The following is a 24158-nucleotide window of genomic DNA, read 5'->3' as shown; positions in this document are numbered from 1 at the left end:
TGGCGTGAGTCTTGTCGCTTGAAGAAAGGTGACTTGACTTGACGTCATTGACATTAATTTAGAATGAAATCTAGTCTCTAGAGTTGCTGAAGTTGCGTTTGGTGTGAACGTACTTTAAGGATTGTATATGAATTATGTCTAGGGATGGGTACTAAATTCAGTACTTTACTGAATTCCGACCGAATTCCTTCAGTGCTACCTGGTACAAAATCACGTAAAGTTAAACGCTACTATGTTTTGGTACCTAAACGCATCATTGTGACTGTGAGGGAGTGGAAGAGTAGGAGATTTTTCCTGCAGTACCTGAACACAACATTGTGCGCACAAGAGTGTAATGACATCAGTAGTTATGGGTTCAGCAAATACTGATAGATAGAAGTCTAAAGTAAGGTCCAGCTTTTGAAATATAAATAGCACCAAACGTGAACTTGGTTCTTTTGGCCGAAAAGGTGTCACTGAAACGCTGACTCAGGAATTCAAGTTCTGAATTTAGAGCGGCTGTTTTTTACTTTGTGCATCTTTTAAAAAACAAAGGAAACAAACACTATTTAGTTGTAGCTCAGGGTTTTCATGATGTGAAACAAATGTTGCTACAATACAAGCATTTGGATATTTGTTAAAGGTTGTTGTTATTATTATTATTATTATTATTATTATTATTATTATTATTAATAACATTATTATTATGATAGATAAATAAATGTGGTAAATTAGAACATTTTGAGATTTCATTATTTACCATTTATTACCACACAAATGTACCAAAAATTGGTACAGTTGAGTACCGATACTGACTCACAGTTACTAAGTATCTGTTAAAATGTGAAAGGTCCTCATCCCTAATCATGACCATTACTTGTTTATGTAGAAGAGAACAGGCCTTTATTTCTTCTTTCTTGATTATTGGTGTGTTGCAGCCAACTTGAATGGGTGCATATCACCACCTACTGTACATGTTATATTTCATTACTTTCAACGTTCCATTCCAAATGGCGCCTCTAGTATAGATAGTTTCCAGATGTGTAAAGATCATGTAACGACTGAAGGAGAGGTCAGTTAACATAGAGGGTGATAGATCGGTAAAAGTACAGGACAAGTAGGATGTAGCTATATGGAAAATCATCAGTTTGGTGACCAGACGTATGAAAGCTATGTACATGCCTGATTGGAGAAGAATGCTGAAATATTAGAGAATACACTTTTTGTATTTAACAAAAACCTCTTTTTATTTACTACAAACACTAAACCACGCCTATAGGAAGGACCATCAGATGTTCTCACAGCAGTACATCTCCAAAATCTCCTCCTCAAACAACTCCATTATCTGGTAAAACCAGAGGAACGTGTGGAACCTTGATGGTGTTGTCGTTGGTGGAGTGACATGTGACGGCTGAGGTAACATCTGCCATCTTCTCATGGAGGCCGACTGCCAGTACGATGACGGGCAGAGACACGGGTTGGCTGCTCAGTATGGCTGTGTTGATGATGGTGTTGGTCTGGGGGCAGAAAGAGTCAGCAAGTCTCCTCCCTCTGAGTGTGATGTGATTGTGCCGTGCTACTACCTCTGTGATGGCGGAGATGCCAAAGATGCGTCGATCGGCAAATGAGAAGAAGCTGACGGCTGTTCCATGCCGTGATTGACTATTCCTGGGCCCAGGGTACTCCACCCACCAATCAGCAGATACCGTCATAGCCACGTCAAAGCTTCGCCGCACGCCCTGCACGGAGAGACACACGATCTGCTGCAGCGGAGACGAACTACAAAGGACAAAAGATCAAAGTCAGAGGATTTACTGCAGCATCACAAGCTTTGGGGTTGGGGGTTGGGGTCGGTGGCGGGGTGAGCTGGGTTCTCGGCTCCTTGGGGCTTTCTCGGGTGTGTATGTGGGGGGCGGGGGCTGCCTCTCGGCCTGGGATCTCTAGGGCGTCATTGGGGGCTGCTCGGTCGTAGGGGGGTGGCCTGTTGTTTCTGCCGGCCTGGCTGCATCTTTGGGCCCGGGGTGGCGCTTGGGTTCTCAGAAGAGGTTCTTGCACAAACATTGGTCATTGATGCACTGTCCTTGGGCTGTCGGATAAACTCGTACTGGGCTTAACCTTAGATATGTTGATCCTAAATACCAGTTTTAGGTATAACCATTCACTCCTTCCACCATTTTACTTAACCCAAACCCAGCACAATATACACAACTATAACATCACATCTCATTATCACTATAAAGCTGTGAACTCTTCTCCACCCCTTCCATTTCTTACCCTGACTCCCTCTTCCCTGTTCCCTTCCCCTCACCTAGGTGTAACACTGCCCTCTCTTTCTTTAACCTCCCTATAATAAAGTGTTACAAAGTGTAACAAAACATGCATTGTTGTCTTTAAAAAATATTGCACTTCTTGTCGTGTTGAACTTTGACAACATGTGCAAACAAAGAAAAAAAAGAGAAAAAAATGTTTCAGAATTTAAGAACTTAACAGAATCAGAATCTGTTGTCGAAGCAAAAGTTAAACTTTTGTGAAAATTATAATTTTACACTTTGATAAACATACCACTTGTTTTATACTTGAATAATGTACTTATATTTGTTACCATTTGTACTTGTAAAGGTGACATTTGTAATTATTGATATTGCAATATATCGCGATATATATATATATATATATATATGTTTACTCTGGGAAAAACATAAAGATATACAATATGCACATGTGATCAGATCATGTGACGGATTTTGGACAAACGTAAATATTACATGTTTCGTAGTGAATCCAGGCTGAGTGTCGTACATGTTCACATGTCAGAGCGACTCACTGACTTGTGATGTGTTGTTTTATTGGAACTATAACTCGTATATTGTTTATTGAAATGCTTGATTTAATTTTTGTTTTTACACAAAGAAACTAAGGGAAATAAAATATTGGTTATTGGTTATTATTTAATCTTAATATCAGTGGAATCAGCACAGTATGGTAATGTGAACATAGCATTGTACTCTACGTACTGGTGCAATGGCGTCTGTGAGCTGTATCTGTGGAAGTAAATGGACGTCCCCTCATATTTGGACCCTTGGTTCTTCTCCAGGGTCACTGACCACAGCTTGGAGCTCAAGGTTCTCTGAGCGACCATTGACACCAAACCTTTCTTCAACTTCATCCTGCACACACACACACACACACTCACACACACACACACACACACACACACACACACACACACACACACACACACACACACACACACACACACACACACACAGGTGTGTAGTTAGTGTGAGTGTGGTGGTGGGTGATCCCTAAGGGCTGCTGTGATTGGTTAATACCTGATGACAGCAAGCTGAGCCGTGAGATTTGATCTGAGACTCACAGACACTCTGATTGGCTGACCAATTAGGACCGGCCCTCTGTGATAGCGAATCAGAACGTTGGAGTCCAGCCAAAGCTCCTCCCCTTCCTGTTCCCTCAGACAGACTTCCTTTTCCTGACTCCTCCTATTCTGTTGCACCATCACCGCTCGCAGGTAGAGGAGCTGCTTCTGGGATGAAGCCACGCCCCCCTGGACACACCTGAGAAACAAAGAGATCCAATGAGAGCGTCTGTGATCCAGTAACATCCAGCATAACTTTTAGCTAGGGCTGCACCCATTCCAATTTTCTGGTCGATCACTGATTACCAATTTCTAAAAAGCCTGACCGCCCTATTCTGATTTTTGACATTAATCACCTTGAATGTTCCAATTTATTGTACAACATTGAACAATCTTTGCTCCGCTAGCTTTAGCATTAGCTTGATTGCTAGCTTCAAATTCTGCATACTCAGTGGTGTGGTGGTATATTTAATGGTAAATTAGGAAACGTTTTGTTTGTTTGTTGAATCAAAACTTATTTCCACGTTACACAAATTACAAATTGTGATCCTTTACTCTCTTTTTTGTGTAAATCTGTCAAATTGCAGACATGTTACGTTGTGTAGCAGATGTGTGATCATGTGCACACATGACCTGGTGGGCGGAGCATGTCAGTCATCTCACAGCAGAAGGGGGCAGTAGCTGACTTTAAGATCTTTATGGAGGTAGAAAAGATCGGTTTAATATGCAAGGATCAGCCGATTCCCCGAAATCAGGGAGATCGGCGCTGATCGATCGGTGCATCCTTACTTTTAGCGTTTCCCTTCGGTCAGACACTGTGCTCCTAACTTGTCAAATGAACAAAGCAGACAGATTATGCTCGTACTCTGCTGCTGTTGTCTTCTGGTCGGCCTCAGTGTTGTAGGAGGAGTAGTAAAGCTGGATCTGACCGCTCTTGATGCTCCGCTGGAGCGTGGAGGCCTTTGGAACATTCCCGTCTACATCTGAATGGTACCTGAGGGAAACATGAGAACATGTGATACACAGCATCATCTGACTAACACACAGCTTTCCAGTAGCGGAACAAATCAGAGCCTGGCCGGGGGCGGGGCTAATGACTGGGTCCTTTAAACTTAAAGGGGACATATCATGGTTTTAAATCCTTCCTTTTTACATATAAATCATACAGTTGAGGTCTATATAAAGCAGAACTGCAATGCTTGGGTCTGAATTCCTCATTATTATAGCTCCACCCCTTTTCTACCCCTTTTCTGATGTGCTTCTGAGAGCAACTCGTTTTTGTGCTGTCTCTTTAAATGCAAATGAGACACTTCATACCCCGCCCCCTCTCGGTTCAACTCCACCCTGCTCGGCCATTTTTGTAGTTTGATAGAAGAGATACGGCTATGTAGCGGAGCACAAACTTTTTATTCAGAGGTTATTTACAAAATGTCAACAACAGAAGACTTGTCCATCCAGCCTTACATGTTCCAGCCAGAGTCTGACCCAGCGGAGCGAGATGAAAATGAAGATTTAGCATCATATGTCCCCTTTAAATAATAAAGCTCATGGCAACATAATTTTACTTGTTTTTTTTTTCTTGTCTGCACATGCTGTCAAAGGTCAACACTACAAGAAGTGTAATCTTTTTATGACAGCAATGTATGTTTTGTTATTGCAATGAAATAAATTAAATAATTTTATTGCTTAATTGTGACCATCACCAGCCCTCCCTAAGGAAGGGTAAGAAATCTTTTATTATAGGGAGGATATAAAAAGGGAGAGCAGTGTTACACCTAAGTGGAGGGGGAGGGGGAGGGGAAAGGGAGCAGGGAGGATAGACTCAAGGTAGGAAATAGAAAGGGTGGGGACAAATAGATTGTTATACAGTGAGGGTGAGATGTGAAGTAGTAGAATATATTGTGCTTATTATGTTGTGTAATCAAGCCAGTATAGTGACTAGTGTGAAGCTTAGCTATAATGGTGGTGGCTGTGGACAGGGGGAATGAGTGAGTGGTAGTACCTAAAGGTATTTGGGATTAACGTGTCTAAAGTTAAGCCCAGTATGAGTTTTATCCCACATCTCAAGGCATGCCAGTGCATCGTAGACCAGTATATGTGCCTAAAACCGCTACCGCACACCCAGGAACTGCCCCAGGCCCACAGATGCAGCCAGACCAGCAGAAAAAGCGGGGGCCACCCCCCCCAGGCCCCCCTGACGCCCCCGAGATCCCAAGCCGAGAAGCAGCCACCGCCCCCCACACACACATCCGAGGAAGCCCCAAGCAGCCGAGCACCCAGGGCATCCCGCCACCAACCCCAACTCCCAACCCCACTGTGCTCCTCAACTGGTTTTTAATTAATTTTAACTTGGAGAATGAGCGGGACACGTGACTGACGTGCGAGTGCATACTCGTACAGTAAATAGTTTATAATATTTAGAAAGTTTGTCACCTGAGGACTCGACCGCTTATTTAGCGAAACTCACTTTAAGTACAGGTGAATGATTGTGGGACACATGCAGCGTTCCTGAAAACAAGTGTTCATCAGATGTGTGCTCCTGTCCAGATGTTCATTAAACAGACATTGATACATATCTGATAAAAAAATCTCAGTGTATAAACAATAGAAAACCTAAAAGCATTAAGTCTGTAGATGTTTAGAACTGTTATGAACAGGCAGGTAGGACGGCTGCTGTACTGTTACTGAAGGTTTCCATGCATTTCTGTGTATTCTGATCAGTTTCAACGGATGAGTTTCCATGACTATATTAAGTCTTCTCCTCACTGCTCCACGTCTGCATATCAGCCCATTTACAGCTTTTTATGGTCATTTTTTACTGGATCCAGACTGAGATAACGCTCTGTCCGCTCCCGTGCACCATTGTCTCGCAGTCCTCCGGTTGTTATTCACCTAATTTCATATGCATACGTCACAACATGGATCTATACCCCTGTATAAATCTGCATGATGGGTGACTGTCTATACTCTGTGAGTCTCTGGGCACAAGTCATGGACGGCCCGCCTTCTCCATCTCCCTTAAGCTGTGGTAGAGGCCTGGTTTCCTTAAGTTCTACCTCCTATCTGGGCCCCTGTGAGGCTCGGGCTGGGGGCATGCCACCCCTGAAGCCCCGCCCCTGCAGCTTTCCTCATTCGCTGCTTTAATAATGTTCACAAACTCCTTCCTTCTCCATTTGTTCTTTACCAACAATCAACAAGTTGTCCAGCTTTTCCTGGTTTTAAAGCTCTGGTTCGGGCCCTCATCGGCTTTCCTGATTACCCACAATGCCCTGTACTCTACGTCATCTCTGATACTTCCTGTTTTTAGTCCGCTCTTAGAGCTTTTGTGTTCACACTTTCCTATGTGACGTAGTTCCTGAGATATTGGAAGCTGAAAATGGAAGAAAAATAAGGACACACCCCCTTCACTGAATTGTCCATATCTCAGAAGTGTTCATCAGATCAAAAACTAAAAATGTACAGTGTGAATATTGGATAATTAAGGAACAAATGGTAAAAATTCCAGAATTTTTTGAGACAAAAGTGTGTCTCAAAAAATCATTCTTCCTGAGCCAAGGAAGGGAGAAGACGTGTTTTCAGAGCTCTCCGGGAAAACTATACTCCCGTCTGATAACGCGACCTTGACTACCAGCGAGCAGCGACCAGCTGCATCTGAAGAGAGAAAACTGGGCCCAGACATGCCAACAAAAATGGAAGAGAACTTTAAGCTATTCAAAGAAGAGCTTAAAGAAATGATTAAGGACATGAAACAGGAGATGAGACAGGATCTCATGTCCTTAAGACAAGAACTATCTACGAAGATGGAGAACATGACGAATGCCTTGGAGAAATCATTGAAAATACTGGAGAATGATGTCAAGGTACTGAAAGAAGAAAATGTAAAGAATGCAGAAAAGATAAAAACATTGGATGCGAGGGTTGAAGATCTGTAAAGAAAAGAAAGAGAAAAGGATGTCATCATCACGGGCCTAAAGATAAGGCCAAGGAGCTACGCCAGTGCAACAAGACAAACAGAGGATCTGACCAGCGAAGACGAAAAATCGATTGAAGAACAAGTGATTGATTACCTGGACTCGAAAGGCATTGAAGTGAACCCAGACAACATCAACTACTGCCAGCTGCTGCCAAAACGCAAAGACACCAGAGATGTGAAAATTACATTCACCAACGTGAAATATAAAGCTGAAATAATGAAACAAGGAAGAAAACTGGCGGGAACGATGGTGTTTATGAACGAGAACCTGACGAAGCAGAATGCAAGTATCGCATGGAAAGCACGCCAACTGAAGAAAGGAGGAAAAATTGTGAAAAACTGGACCAGAGGCTGCAGGATTTACATCACACCTCCAGGAGGAGAAAATGGAAAACCCGTTCTAGTCCAAAGGATGGAAGACCTGGAAAAATACGAATGAGGTGCCTAAAAGTCAAGAACACTGATAAAAGTCATGGATATGGACAGAATCACTAAAAATCATCCACAACATCATCAACATCAACAACGGGAGATTAATCAAGTAGACGAAGTGGACCCAAACAACTTTTCACATTGGAAACAATACACGAACAGCCATTACTACACAGAGAATGACTTCAAAGTGGAAAATAAGAAGGAAAAAGGTCTGTCACTTGTTCACTGTAATTGTCGCAGTATGTATGCAAATTTTGAAGACATTAAGGATTACATCTCTACTTTGTATAGGTTTGACATAATAGCACTATCAGAAACTTGGATGAATGAAAAAAAAGGCATGGATTTTATGATAAAATGATATAAATTTGTCTATAAGAACAGATTACATAAGCCAGGAGGAGGTGTAGCACTATTCATAAAAGAAAATATAGATATGGAGATAATAGAGTCTTTGAGTTTAACTGTGGAAGAAGTAATGGAATGTATAACAGTGAAAATTACAAGTCCAGAGGGACGTAAGATAATAATCTGCTGTTTGTATCGTGCACCTGACTGTAAAATAGACATATTTAATGAGAAACTAACCAAAATGATAGAAGAAATCAAAAATAAGAGATTACTGATATGTGGAGACTTCAATATAAACATTTTAAATCCTTTAAAAAATACACACATTGAAGACTTTGCCAATTGCATGTACACAAATGGATTAAAACCTCTCATAACGCAACCAACCAGAATTAATAAACACAGCTCAACACTGATAGATAACATCTTCACAAACATACAAAACACAGATGTAAAGAGTGGTATATTAATAAATGACATCTCTGATCATTTACCAATATTTATGATACTAAACGCAAAAGAGAAGAAGAACCGTGAAAATCATAACACACAGACATACAGGAGACTGGAAGGAGAAAAACAACTAGAAAACTTTAAACAACAGATAAAAAGACAGACGTGGGAAAGTGTCTTCAAGGAAGAAGACGTGAACGTAGCGTATGACACATTTACAGACACAATAACGACAACATACGATAAATGCTGCCCTTTGAAACAAATAACAACCAAAAGTAAAATAAACAATGTACCATGGATTAATAAGAAAATAGCCAACGTATGCAAAAAGAAAAACATACTATATAAAAAATATATAACAGAAAAAACATTAAAAGCAGAAATACGTTATAAAAAATACAGAAACAAAGTCAATAATTTACTTAGAGAAAAAAAAAGGGAATATTATGAAAAACAATTAAAAGAGAATAAAAACAAAAACAAAAAATTGTGGGAAATAATAAACAACATAACCATGCGCAAATGCAAAGAAAAAAATGCAGACCATTTTATAATAAACAATGTAAAAGAACACAATAAAAACATAATAGCACAAGAACTCAACAGTTTTTTCATAAATACTGGAAAAGACATAGAGAAAGAGATAAATAAACACCCAACACTTAAATGGAACCATTTTGACAATGAGAAGAAAGACATTGATAAGTATCTTGTACTCGAAGAAGTAACAGAAGCAGAGGTGGACAGAATAATCACTACCTGTACCTCAAAAAAATCCAGAGACGTTAATAATCTAACTATGAGTCTAATAAAAACCATAACAGCTGAAATAACCCCGCCACTAACATATATAAGTAATCTATCATTCAAGAATGGGGTATTCCCAGAAAAAATGAAAATTGCAAAAATCAGACCGATTTACAAGGGTGGAGAAAAATGTAATTTCACTAATTATCGACCTATATCAATATTACCACAACTATCAAAAATTCTGGAAAAACTGTTCATGAACAGACTCGACAAATTTATAGAAGACAATAATATACTACATGAAGGACAATATGGATTTAGAAAAGGACGTTCAACAGCAATGGCTATAATTGACATCACGGAGAATATAAGAGAAGCATTAAAAAAAAACTATTTGTATTCGGAATTTTTCTGGACCTAAAAAAAGCCTTTGACACAATTAATCATGATATTCTAGAAGAAAAACTTCAAAATTACGGAATAAAGCGCAACGCCTTAAAATGGATTAAAAGCTATATGACAAATAGAAGACAATATGTTGACTTTGAAGAACATACATCAAAATGCCAAACCATACAATGTGGTGTTCCACAGGGTTCAATTTTGGGGCCAAAACTGTTCATTCTATACATAAACGACATTTTCAAAGTCACAAATTGCCTAAAACTAACATTGTTTGCAGATGATACAACCACTCTATGCTCAGGCAAAGACATTAACACTTTAATAGAGTCAACAAATGAAGAACTATTAAAAATTCAAACATGGTTAGATGTAAATAAACTAGCCCTAAACGTCAGTAAAACAAAATTCATTAACTTTGGAAAGAGAAAAAAAACAGGAGATATAAGACTGAAACTAAACATGGAAATAATAGAAGAAGTAAAAGAATATAGAGCACTTGGAGTGTGGATGGACGACAAGCTGACCTGGAAAAAACATATACAAATAGTTAAAAACAAAGTGGCCAAAAGCAGTTACATCCTATGGAAGCTTCAACAAATCCTACATACCAAATCACTTAAAACAATCTATTCTTCACTCATAGCATCGCACTTAAATTACTGCTCAGAAATATGGGGTAATAACTACAAAACGTATCTTGAACCACTATTTAAACAACAAAAAAAAGCTATAAGAATTTTACATAAAGTACCACACAACACACACACAAACGATTTATATGAGAAGTCAAAATACCTAAAACTGCAAGAAATAATACACTATAACACACAAATACACGCATTTAGGGCTTCATCAAAAAAATTACCACATCAAATCCAAAAACGTTTCACATACAATCAAAATCCCTATGAATTCAGACATAATAATGTGTTTAGACCAAACAGGATCATATCAAACGTTGGCAAACATAGTACTGTGTATAGAGCCATGAACCTCTGGAACAGCCTTGAGGCAGAGACACAACAGTCAGATAATCTGAAACAATTTAAGGAGAAAACGAGGAGGACATTTCTACATGCATACAGATCTCAAGACAACTCTCCATTGAACTCTACAGCGACGACATGGAACTCATCAACTGGTCATTGAGCACCATTGACAAAATCTTCTCAACGAGGCAATTGCTTCAGCACGAAATACCGTGTCCAAAGGACACATACCCAAGTGGATATGTCGTGGACGCACGAGGGAGAAGCCAGATGCTCTGTCTCTCCCAGCTGAAAGTGGAAGATGTGGAGGACATCTATCTGCTAGGGGTCATGATCTTTGGCCTGCTAATGATGGGGGTATGTGTCTGTGCATGTGCCTTCCGGATGGATCGTAAGCTGAGGCGACTCTCAGAGGATATGAAGGTTCTCAGAGAGAAGAAGAACTTCACGTTTGGAGAGTTGGAGGAACGTAAACAACGACTGGAAAAGAAAGCTCGTGGAAATACGGGGGAAAAAGACTGTGATGAGGAGTAACAGCAGGAACAATGACTGCAGACGAGAACACATCACATAAAAAAAAAAAAAAAAAAAAAAAAGGGAAGAAACGAGGTTGGATGTAAAATTATCTGTGTTCAAATTAGGGGACGGATCTAGATAAGCATAATGCTTTTTTCCGTCGCCCTTTCCGGCATGAAAAAAGACAAAAAAAAGAAAAAAAAAAAAAAAAAACAATGATGTGATTTTGCTCTGAATGTCAAATGAATTTCTGTGAATGCAACCATGTCGGAAATGAACTGAATAAATAAATAAATAAAAAAAAACATTTGTTGAAATAAAATGGAATGACCCAGTTCCAGTGTAAATCAAAGGTGAACTCTACAACCTTCTTGGTTAAACTGGGTGAATTGGTCCTTCCATCCTGACTGTACTCATACATCATGTATCAGGAACATGAACAGAGTTCTGTCGCAGCTGGAATCCTGTGAAAACTCTGACCAATCCCTACCATTCAGTCTCAATAGAAAGAGCCAATCAGATGCTGCAAAAGGACGATTCAGTGACTGATAAGAATAAAATCACCACTTCATCCTTATCTTCTGTCAGCCTGTGGCCATTAGCAGTACAAACTCAGATTGTATCTCTAACAATTTTGGAGAACAGCAAAAAAATCAGCGTTAAATGCTCTTCAACGAAGAAACGATGAGTGCATCGTCAACCTGGACAAAGATCAAAACCTGATGTCATCTAAGGGATACGGGACAGACACTAAGGTTCCTGCTGAGCTGGCTCTGGGTTATCACTCCATCCTTTATACGCCTTAAACTGGGTGCTGAGTCACCACCTCACATTTACACGCTTGTCACCAGACTGGCTGAACTGATTACACAACACAATGAGCACAATATGCACAACTATATCAACAACAACACATCTTACTCTCTCTTTAAAACAGTCGACTCTTCTCCACCTCTTCCGTTGTTCTACCCTGACTCCCTCTTCCCTCTTCCATTCCCCCTCACCTAGGTGTAACACTGCTCTCCCTTTTTATATCCTCCCTATAATAAAGTGTTTCTTACCCTTTCTTAGGGAGGGCTGGTGATGGTCACAATTAAGCAATAAAATTATTTAATTTATTTCATTGCAATAACAAAACATACATTGCTGTTGTAAAAAGATTACACTTCTTGTAGTGTTGACCTTTGACAGCATGTGCAGACAAAAAAGAGAAAAAAGAGTGAAGTCACCACTGGGAGGAAATCACCTTTGGTGGTTGATGTTGTTGTCATGGCGATGCCATCCTTTCCTGTGAAGGTGACGATGAGGCTGTGAGTCCATGTGGAGGACGTTAGAATTCTGTTGGAACCATGTGGTGGGAAGGATCAGACTGACCACACACAGGCCTAGAGGAGGCTGGAGCAGAGAGAAGAAGAATGATGATGATGTCCTAAGGAGAAGGAGGAGGAGCTCCTCACCTGTGGGACACACCAGCCTCTGTGCTCCTCCGTTTCCTGGAACGCGTGCAGAGAGATACAGGTGTGCCGGTTTATGATGTCACTATGCTGATGGAACAAGACCTGAACCCTGAAGATCTGCTGACCTTCATCATCCTCCTCTACCTCCACACCCTCAGAGAGAAGGGAGGCTGAAAGGAGGGAGGACGAAGGAAGGAGGGTCTGAGGGATGAGCTGTGGAGAAGAGAAGAGCTGAGCTTAGGAGAAACCATCATCTCACCATGTTTATACTTCCATAGTCACTGAGTTTCTACTTCCTTCTCTTACCTTAGTCACTGAGTTTCTACTTCCTTCTCTTTCCTTAGTCACTGAGTTTCTACTTCCTTCTCTTACCTTAGTCACTGAGTTTCTACTTCCTTTTCTAACCTTAGTCACTGAGTTTCTACTTCCTTCTCTTACCTTAGTCACTGAGTTTCTACTACCTTCTCTTACCTTAGTCACTGAGTTTCAACTTCCTTCTGTTACCTTAATCGCTGCGTTTCTATTTCCTTCTCTTAACTTAGTCACTGAGTTTCTACTTCCTTATCTTAACTTAGTCACTGAGTTTCTACTTCCTTGTCTTAACTTAGTCACTGAGTTTCTACTTCCTTCTTTTTCCTTAGTCACTGAGTTTCTACTTCCTTCTCTTACCTTAGTCACTGAGTTTCTACTTCCTTCTGTTACCTTAGTCACTGAGTTTCTACTTCCTTCTCTTACCTTAGTCACTGAGTTTCAACTTCCTTCTGTTACCTTAATCGCTACGTTTCTATTTCCTTCTCTTAACTTAGTCACTGAGTTTCTACTTCCTTATCTTAACTTAGTCACTGAGTTTCTACTTCCTTGTCTTAACTTAGTCACTGAGTTTCTACTTCCTTGTCTTAACTTAGTCACTGAGTTTCTACTTCCTTCTCTTTCCATAGTCACTGAGTTTCTACTTCCTTCTCTTACCTTAGTCACTGAGTTTCTACTTCCTTCTCTTATCTTAGTCACTGAGTTTCTACTTCCTTCTCTTACCTTAGTCACTGAGTTTCTACTTCCTTCTCTTATCTTAGTCACTGAGTTTCTATTTCCTTCTCTTAACTTAGTCACTGAGTTTCTACTTCCTTATCTTAACTTGGTCACTGAGTTTCTACTTCCTTCTGTTACCTTAATCATTGCGTTTCTATTTCCTTCTCTTAACTTAGTCACTGAGTTTCTACTTCCTTATCTTAACTTAGTCACTGAGTTTCTACTTCCTTGTCTTAACTTAGTCACTGAGTTTCTACTTCCTTCTCTTACCTTAGTCACTGAGTTTCTACTTCCTTCTCTTATCTTAGTCACTGAGTTTCTACTTCCTTCTCTTACTTTAGTCACTGAGTTTCTACTTCCTTCTCTTATCTTAGTCACTGAGTTTCTATTTCCTTCTCTTAACTTAGTCACTGAGTTTCTACTTCCTTATCTTAACTTAGTCACTGAGTTTCTACTTCCTTCTCTTAACTTAGTCACTGAGTTTCTACTTCCTTATCTTAACTTTGTCACTGAGTTTCTACTTCCTTGTCTTAACTTAGTCACTGAGTTTCTACTTCCTTCTCTTTCCTTAGTCACTGAGTTTCTACTTCCTTCTCTTACCTTAGTCACTGAGGTTCTACTTCCTTCTTTTACCTTAGTCACTGAGTTTCTACTTCCTTCTCTTACCTTAGTCACTGAGTTTCTACTTCCTTCTGTTACCTTAATCATTGCGTTTCTATTTCCTTCTCTTAACTTAGTCACTGAGTTTCTATTTCCTTCTCTTAACTTAGTCACTGAGTTTCTACTTCCTTATCTTAACTTTGTCACTGAGTTTCTACTTCCTTATCTTAACTTTGTCACTGAGTTTCTACTTCCTTGTCTTAACTTAGTCACTGAGTTTCTACTTCCTTCTCTTTCCTTTGTCACTGAGTTTCTACTTCCTTCTCTTATCTTAGTCACTGAGTTTCTACTTCCTTCTCTTACCTTAGTCACTGAGTTTCTACTTCCTTCTCTCATCTTAGTCACTGAGTTTCTACTTCCTTCTCTTAACTTAGTCACTGAGTTTCTACTTCCTTCTCTTACCTTAGTCACTGAGTTTCTACTTCCTTCTCTTTCCTTAGTCACTGAGTTTCTACTTCCTTCTCTTTCCTTAGTCACTGAGTTTCTACTTCCTTCTCTTACCTTAGTCACTGAGGTTCTACTTCTTTCTTTTACCTTAGTCACTGAGTTTCTACTTCCTTCTCTTACCTTAGTCACTGAGTTTCTACTTCCTTCTGTTACCTTAATCACTGAGTTTCTATTTCCTTCTCTTAACTTAGTCACTGAGTTTCTATTTCCTTCTCTTAACTTAGTCACTGAGTTTCTACTTCCTTATCTTAACTTTGTCACTGAGTTTCTACTTCCTTCTCTTACCTTAGTCACTGAGTTTCTACTTCCTTCTCTTATCTTAGTCACTGAGTTTCTACTTCCTTCTCTTACTTTAGTCACTGAGTTTCTACTTCCTTCTCTTATCTTAGTCACTGAGTTTCTACTTCCTTCTCTTACTTTAGTCACTGAGTTTCTACTTCCTTCTCTTATCTTAGTCACTGAGTTTCTATTTCCTTCTCTTAACTTAGTCACTGAGTTTCTACTTCCTTATCTTAACTTAGTCACTGAGTTTCTACTTCCTTGTCTTAACTTAGTCACTGAGTTTCTACTTCCTTATCTTAACTTTGTCACTGAGTTTCTACTTCCTTGTCTTAACTTAGTCACTGAGTTTCTACTTCCTTCTCTTTCCTTAGTCACTGAGTTTCTACTTCCTTCTCTTACCTTAGTCACTGAGGTTCTACTTCCTTCTTTTACCTTAGTCACTGAGTTTCTACTTCCTTCTCTTACCTTAGTCACTGAGTTTCTACTTCCTTCTGTTACCTTAATCATTGCGTTTCTATTTCCTTCTCTTAACTTAGTCACTGAGTTTCTATTTCCTTCTCTTAACTTAGTCACTGAGTTCTACTTCCTTATCTTAACTTTGTCACTGAGTTTCTACTTCCTTATCTTAACTTTGTCACTGAGTTTCTACTTCCTTGTCTTAACTTAGTCACTGAGTTTCTACTTCCTTCTCTTTCCTTTGTCACTGAGTTTCTACTTCCTTCTCTTATCTTAGTCACTGAGTTTCTACTTCCTTCTCTTACCTTAGTCACTGAGTTTCTACTTCCTTCTCTCATCTTAGTCACTGAGTTTCTACCTCCTTCTCTTAACTTAGTCACTGAGTTTCTACTTCCTTCTCTTACCTTAGTCACTGAGTTTCTACTTCCTTCTCTTTCCTTAGTCACTGAGTTTCTACTTCCTTCTCTTTCCTTAGTCACTGAGTTTCTACTTCCTTCTCTTACCTTAGTCACTGAGGTTCTACTTCTTTCTTTTACCTTAGTCACTGAGTTTCTACTTCCTTCTCTTACCTTAGTCACTGAGTTTCTACTTCCTTCTGTTACCTTAATCACTGAGTTTCTATTTCCTTCTCTTAACTTAGTCACTGAGTTTCTATTTCCTTCTCTTAACTTAGTCACTGAGTTTCTACTTCCTTATCTTAACTTTGTCACTGAGTTTCTACTTCCTTATCTTAACTTTGTCACTGAGTTTCTACTTCCTTCTCTTATCTTTGTCACTGAGTTTCTACTTCCTTCTCTTACCTTAGTCACTGAGTTTCTACTTCTTTCTCTCATCTTAGTCACTGAGTTTCTACTTCCTTCTCTTAACTTAGTCACTGAGTTTCTACTTCCTTCTCTTACCTTAGTCACTGAGTTTCTACTTCCTTCTCTTTCCTTTGTCACTGAGTTTCTACTTCCTTCTCTTATCTTAGTCACTGAGTTTCTACTTCCTTCTCTTACCTTAGTCACTGAGTTTCTACTTCCTTCTCTCATCTTAGTCACTGAGTTTCTACTTCCTTCTCTTAACTTAGTCACTGAGTTTCTACTTCCTTCTCTTACCTTAGTCACTGAGTTTCTACTTCCTTCTCTTACCTTAGTCACTGAGTTTCTACTTCCTTCTCTTACCTTAGTCACTGAGTTTCTACTTCCTTATCTTAACTTTGTCACTGAGTCTCTACTTCCTTATCTTAACTTTGTCACTGAGTTTCTACTTCCGTGTCTTAACTTAGTCACTGAGTTTCTACTTCCTTCTCTTTCCTTTGTCACTGAGTTTCTACTTCCTTCTCTTATCTTAGTCACTGAGTTTCTACTTCCTTCTCTTATCTTAGTCACTGAGTTTCTACTTCCTTCTCTTACCTTAGTCACTGAGTTTCTACTTCCTTCTCTCATCTTAGTCACTGAGTTTCTACTTCCTTCTCTTAACTTAGTCACTGAGTTTCTACTTCCTTCTCTTACCTTAGTCACTGAGTTTCTACTTCCTTCTCTTTCCTTAGTCACTGAGTTTCTACTTCCTTCTCTTTCCTTAGTCACTGAGTTTCTACTTCCTTCTCTTACCTTAGTCACTGAGGTTCTACTTCTTTCTTTTACCTTAGTCACTGAGTTTCTACTTCCTTCTCTTACCTTAGTCACTGAGTTTCTACTTCCTTCTGTTACCTTAATCATTGCGTTTCTATTTCCTTCTCTTAACTTAGTCACTGAGTTTCTATTTCCTTCTCTTAACTTAGTCACTGAGTTTCTACTTCCTTATCTTAACTTTGTCACTGAGTTTCTACTTCCTTATCTTAACTTTGTCACTGAGTTTCTACTTCCTTCTCTTATCTTAGTCACTGAGTTTCTACTTCCTTCTCTTACCTTAGTCACTGAGTTTCTACTTCTTTCTCTTACCTTAGTCACTGAGTTTCTACTTCCTTCTCTTTCCTTTGTCACTGAGTTTCTACTTCCTTCTCTTATCTTAGTCACTGAGTTTCTACTTCCTTCTCTTACCTTAGTCACTGAGTTTCTACTTCTTTCTCTCATCTTAGTCACTGAGTTTCTACTTCCTTCTCTTAACTTAGTCACTGAGTTTCTACTTCCTTCTCTTACCTTAGTCACTGAGTTTCTACTTCCTTCTCTTACCTTAGTCACTGAGTTTCTACTTCCTTCTCTTACCTTAGTCACTGAGTTTCTACTTCCTTCTCTCATCTTAGTCACTGAGTTTCTACTTCCTTCTCTTAACTTAGTCACTGAGTTTCTACTTCCTTCTCTTAACTTAGTCACTGAGTTTCTACTTCCTTCTCTTACCTTAGTCACTACGTGAGGGCCAAATGAGGCTTGCACAGATGGTTTGAGGACCTCATGCGGACCAGGAAGTATGAAGATGCTCTGAGAGAAGGAAAAGGGACTAGAGTTGGAGAAAAGAGGACCAAGTTCTGCCTGAGTCAGAGGAAGGAAGCTCCAGGATGGAGGAAGAGCTGACATGTGGACAGGAAGTGAGAGAGGAAGAGAATGCTGTAGGACAGAGACAGGAACTGATGGAAGGATGGAAGGAAGAAATGAGAGGAAGAATGACGGAAAGAGGAGGAAGGAAGGAAGGAAGAAAGGAAGGAGGGAAGGAAGAAGAAGAAGAGGGAGAAGAACAGAAAGGGGAGGGAGGAAAGAAGGAAGGTAGGACAGAAAGGGGAAAGAGAGAGGAAGGACGGAGGGAGAGAAAGGAAAAAGGATGGAAGGAAGTAGAGAGCAGAGGCAGAAACATCTACATTAGTTTATTATCAAAGATTTTCTACATCTTTGATTTTTTTTAATTAAACCAAGTTTTAATGATAGAAACCCTGAGATTTATCAGTTACAGTCAGAACCTAAACCTACACTGAGGCATTGGTTTATAAATGAATCAGGAAGTAACAGTGAAGAAGCTCTCTGATTGGTCAGCATCAGTGATGATGTTCTTGTTATTTCAGAGTTAGTCACAGATAATAAAGTGTGTAGTTTCTCACCCAGTGAACAGATCAGGATCAGAACCAGTTCTCCTCTGGTTCCCAACAACAACCCATCAGAACATGTGATACGTGCCATCACGTCACAGCTCCTGCAGGAAGTAAGAACCACATCATTCACTCATTTGGTCTGTAGAGTGTGCATGCAGTACAGCAGCTCTCCAGGAACAGGTACAGCCCAGAGAAACTAAAAGGAATGTCCAGACTTTGAATAGAATAGAATAAAATACAGTAGAATAGAATACAATACAATAGAGTATGCCCTTTATTGATCCCCAGAGAGGAAATTCACTTTTGCAGCAACACAATAAAAATACAGTAAAAATCAAAAATAAATATTAACATAAAATAATAGTGCAAATGTAAGAACTGTAGGTCAGACATGAATTAGTTAAAGAACAATAAAAAAACAACGTGCAGGTTTAATCTGTCGACCAGAACAATTGTCATTTATTTCAGATGAAACGGCACATTCTGAGCTGAGTATGTGTTCTACACAAATAAAGCTTTATATGTCATTAAATACAGGATATAATGAAGTAATGATCTTTAACAGATAGTTTGTTAATAGATAAGTGTCAGCAACACAAATAGGCTTAAATAAGTAGAAGGTTAAACTTGTGGTGCGTTGCCAACGCTGCGCTCTGATGACGTGCGACACCTAAGAAAATTAACAAAACTGATGCTATGGTGACTTTTAGTGTAATTGTGGCTTTTCTTCATATTTGTAGCACTTTTCTTATCATGATGTATTTTCTCACCTAGTTTTTGTTTGCATGCAATTACAAAAATCTGGTATCCATGGTAGCGATGACAAATAATTGAGCATCATCATCAGTTTACCTCTTTCCAGTGTAAAATGTACCAACTTATAGTATAGCAGTAGTATGGGGGCGTGGTCTGGTACTGGAACATATCTGTATGATTTACATCATTTATGTGTGGTTTGACTGTAGTTGGTTTTGGTAAAATATTTAGTTGTATCAATGCATATTAATATTCATAATATATCTAACACAAGCACATTCACATTCATAATATATCTTACATATAACCTTATATTTGTGATTTTCAAAACCCAGTACCCTGAACAAAGGACTTTTAATTCATTATATTGATCATGAATGTTTAAAAAAAAAAAAAAAACATAATTCCACAGAGAATTTTCAAATTTGGTCCGTGAATTATTCTTAACAGCGACTCTTTTCTTTGTTTAATCTTTATTAAAGATAATATTTATTTAATTTAATTCAGTAATGTTGTGAATGTTAAGCTTTATTATATTATTCAGGAAATGTTTAGACAGAATGATTGTTTTCCTTCAGTTACAGCCGCCAGATATTAGTTTAGACCAGCAGAGGGCGCTGGTAACCCAGTGTTTGGTTGGGATGCAGATATTCTGTGCAGTGAAGAAGAGATGCTATGCTAGCAGACAGAGCTAATAGAAAAACTTGACTTTTGCAGATATTCACGTTATATTACAGATATTTTTGCGGTGTGTTAGCATGAGGATGAATGTTAAGGTGATCAGAAGGCTGCGTCTACGTGTCCTTTGTGTTTGATCCTGAGAACAGTTTGTTCAGAAACGACAGATGACAATGATTCAGAAACTAGATAATTAACCTGTGAACACAGACTGAAGTATTTAGGCCAAACCAACTAGATTAACAACAGCTCAAATCTCATAATAATTATGAATAGAACCATATGTATATTACCTTCTTTCAGAATATCTACAGCATAACAAAATGTATTCAACCAATCAATCTTTAGACATAAAAGGAACTTCATACAAAGAAAATAACCCAAAATACATTACAAAAGCTTTTTAAAATAAATCTACTCCCTTTGATAATCCTATAAACCACTCCTAATCATATTAAGAATAATTAACTCCATAATGATAATAAGGTAAAAATAATTATATAACAACCTGCAATACCAATCAGTGTTCTACATGTTTAGAACTGTCACTGTAAATATAAAAATATCTAGAAAGCAGTAAGATCATTAGTATTAGTTGTAGAACATGACATTTAAAACAATCTAAAAGACAGAACTGGTTTGTATTCAGCACTGATATGTTACACTTTGACTGGTCACCATGGTAGCAGCAGTAAAACACTAAAAATAGAATAAAAGAATAGAAACAAAAAGAAATAGATTGTGCGTCTTGTCATGTCATAAGGCTTTAGGTTACATTCTAGTTGTTTCTAGCTCTATGTGTTTCATATGAATAGGTCTAGACTTTAATATTTACCATATCTTTATCATAACTTACCAGACTTTTTTGATTCATTGTTACTCATTGTTCCATGAGCCTTCACTGTACATATTATATATAGTTGTTAGTCATTATGTTATATCACATCACTGGATATATAATCAGCTGTAATAAACTATATTTTAGCATTTTAGAATGTTATTCATACTTCTGTGGTTATTTTGGTGAAAGTAACTCAAACGTAGTGTAACACATTACATTTCAGAGACAGTTATATTGTAACGTAACTGATTACTTTTAAATGACAGTAACTACTAATATGTAATGTATTATATTTTGAAAGTAACTTGCTCAACACTGTTAGTGTCTATGTTCATAGCTCTAAGCTGATCACATTACAGGGAGATGAGACACATATGCTAAGTAGTTTACTGTAGTTCCTGAAATATTGGAAGATGAAAATGGAAGATGAACATTTAACCATTTAAAAAATAATACATAAATCTATACTGACAAGAACAAGTCTCACACGCCCACACTATAAATATTAAAACCCATATTTTAGGTAATCAATAGACAGGAAATAAATTAGATGATAGATATTGGTTTTTAGTGTATTTTACAACTGATTTAAGATCCGTTAGCATTAGAGATGCTAACAGAAAGCTAACACAAGAGGAAGGTTAACTTTTTTGAGGTTATGTATTTCAGGCTCAGTAATTGTGATTAATTATAGATGTAAAATATTGACTGACCTTCGTCTTCGCTTCAGTTTCCATCGTTTTCTCATGAGAGAATTAAACAGTCAGACATTATCAATCGAGGAAAGAATTGAGAAATGAGAAGAAAATGCGTGTGGGTTCTAGTCCTGATGGTTCTAACCTACCCCCCCCCCCCCCCCCCCCCCCCCCCCCCCCAACAATACAGATGAATTGCTTTTAACAGTAAATAATCCTGCAGGGTTTATGTTTCTAACTGTGAGTATTAGTCACTAAGCTCTGAGCATTAACATGATCATTTATAAAGAGCTACACTCACTCTTAAAATAATATAAACATTACAAACATTATAAACTTTATAAACATTACAAACATTATATACATTATAAACATTATAAACTTTATTAACATTATATACATTATAACCATTATAACCATTATAAACATTATAACCATTATAAACATTATATACATTATAAACATTATAAACATTATAACCATTATAAACATTATATACATTATAAACATTATAACCATTATAAACATTATAAACATTATAACCATTATAAACATTATATACATTATAACCATTATAACCATTATAAACATTATAACCATTATAAACATTATATACATTATAAACATTATAAACATTATAACCATTATAAACATTATATACATTATAAACATTATAACCATTATAAACATTATAAACATTATAACCATTATAAACATTATATACATTATAAACATTATAAACATTATAAACATTATATACATTATAACCATTATAACCATTATAACCATTATAACCATTATAAACATTATAAACATTATAACCATTATAAACATTATATACATTATAAACATTATAAACATTATATACATTATAAACATTATAAACATTATAACCATTATAAACATTATATACATTACAAACATTATAAACATTATAAACTTTATAAACATTATATACATTATAACCATTATAACCATTATAAACATTATAAACTTTATAAACATTATAACCATTATAAACATTATAAACTTCATAAACATTATATACATTATATACATTATAAACATTATAAACTTTATGAACATTATACACTTTATAAACATTATATACATTATAAACATTATATACATTATAAACAATATAAACATTATATACATTATAAACATTATATACATTATAAACATTATAAACATTATAAACTTTATAAACATTTTATACATTATAACCATTATAACCATTATGAACATTATAAACTTTAAAAACATTATAACCATTATAAACATTATAAACATTATAAACTTTATAAACATTATTGACATTATAAACTTTATTTACATTATGTACATTATAAACATTAGAAACATTGTAAACATTAGAAACCTTTTTAACATTATAAACATTAAAAACTTTATAAACATTATAAACATTATAAACATTATATACATTATAACCATTATAACCATTATAAACATTATAAACTTTATAAACATTACAACCATTATAAACATTATAAACTTCATAAACATTATATACATTATATACATTATAAACATTATAAACTTTATGAACATTATACACTTTATAAACATTATATACATTATAAACATTATAAACATTATATACATTATAAACATTATAAACATTATAAACTTTATAAACATTTTATACATTATAACCATTATAACCATTATGAACATTATAACTTTAAAAACATTATAACCATTATAAACATTATAAACTTTATAAACATTATAAACTTTATAAACATTACAAACATTATATACATTATAAACATTATAAACTTTATTAACATTATATACATTATAACCATTATAACCATTATAAACATTATAACCATTATAAACATTATATACATTATAAACATTATAAACATTATAACCATTATAAACATTATAAACACTATAAACATTATAAACATTATAAACACTATAAACATTATAAACACTATAAACATTATAAACACTATAAACATTATAAACATTATAAACATTATAAACACTATAAACACTATAAACACTATAAACATTATAAACATTATAAACACTATAAACATTATAAACACTATAAACATTATAAACATTATAAACACTATAAACATTATAAACATTATAACCATTATAAACATTATATACATTACAAACATTATAAACATTATAAACTTTATAAACATTATATACATTATAACCATTATAACCATTATAAACATTATAAACTTTATAAACATTATAACCATTATAAACATTATAAACATTATAAACTTTATGAACATTATACACTTTATAAACATTATATACATTATAAACATTATATACATTATAAACATTATAAACATTATATACATTATAAACATTATATACATTACAAACATTATAAACATTATAAACTTTATAAACATTATAAACTTCATAAACATTATATACATTATATACATTATAAACATTATAAACTTTATGAACATTATACACTTTATAAACATTATATACATTATAAACATTATATACATTATAAACATTATAAACATTATATACATTATAAACATTATATACATTATAAACATTATAAACATTATAAACTTTATAAACATTTTATACATTATAACCATTATAA

General features: G+C 36.2%; 1 protein-coding gene across 1 annotated transcript in view; it reads right to left on the bottom strand.

The window, feature by feature from the left end:
* Positions 1–24158, bottom strand: part of tmem132a (transmembrane protein 132A) — a 37234-nt gene that overhangs the window by 4799 nt on the left and 8277 nt on the right. The window contains exons 2-9 of the mRNA XM_028460175.1: positions 17877–18083; positions 12688–12900; positions 12477–12625; positions 4221–4349; positions 3312–3554; positions 2994–3146; positions 1563–1758; positions 1353–1496 (exon numbers count right to left, since the gene is read on the bottom strand). Of these exons, the coding sequence (XP_028315976.1) occupies positions 1353–1496; positions 1563–1758; positions 2994–3146; positions 3312–3554; positions 4221–4349; positions 12477–12625; positions 12688–12900; positions 17877–18083 (1434 nt within the window). The remainder of the gene's footprint in view (positions 1–1352; positions 1497–1562; positions 1759–2993; positions 3147–3311; positions 3555–4220; positions 4350–12476; positions 12626–12687; positions 12901–17876; positions 18084–24158) is intronic.

Source organism: Gouania willdenowi, chromosome 1, assembly GCF_900634775.1.
Source record: "Gouania willdenowi chromosome 1, fGouWil2.1, whole genome shotgun sequence".
Lineage (NCBI taxonomy): Eukaryota > Metazoa > Chordata > Actinopteri > Blenniiformes > Gobiesocidae > Gouania > Gouania willdenowi.
The sequence above is the reverse complement of the archived record's forward strand: the minus strand, read 5'-3'. Positions and strand labels throughout refer to the sequence as shown.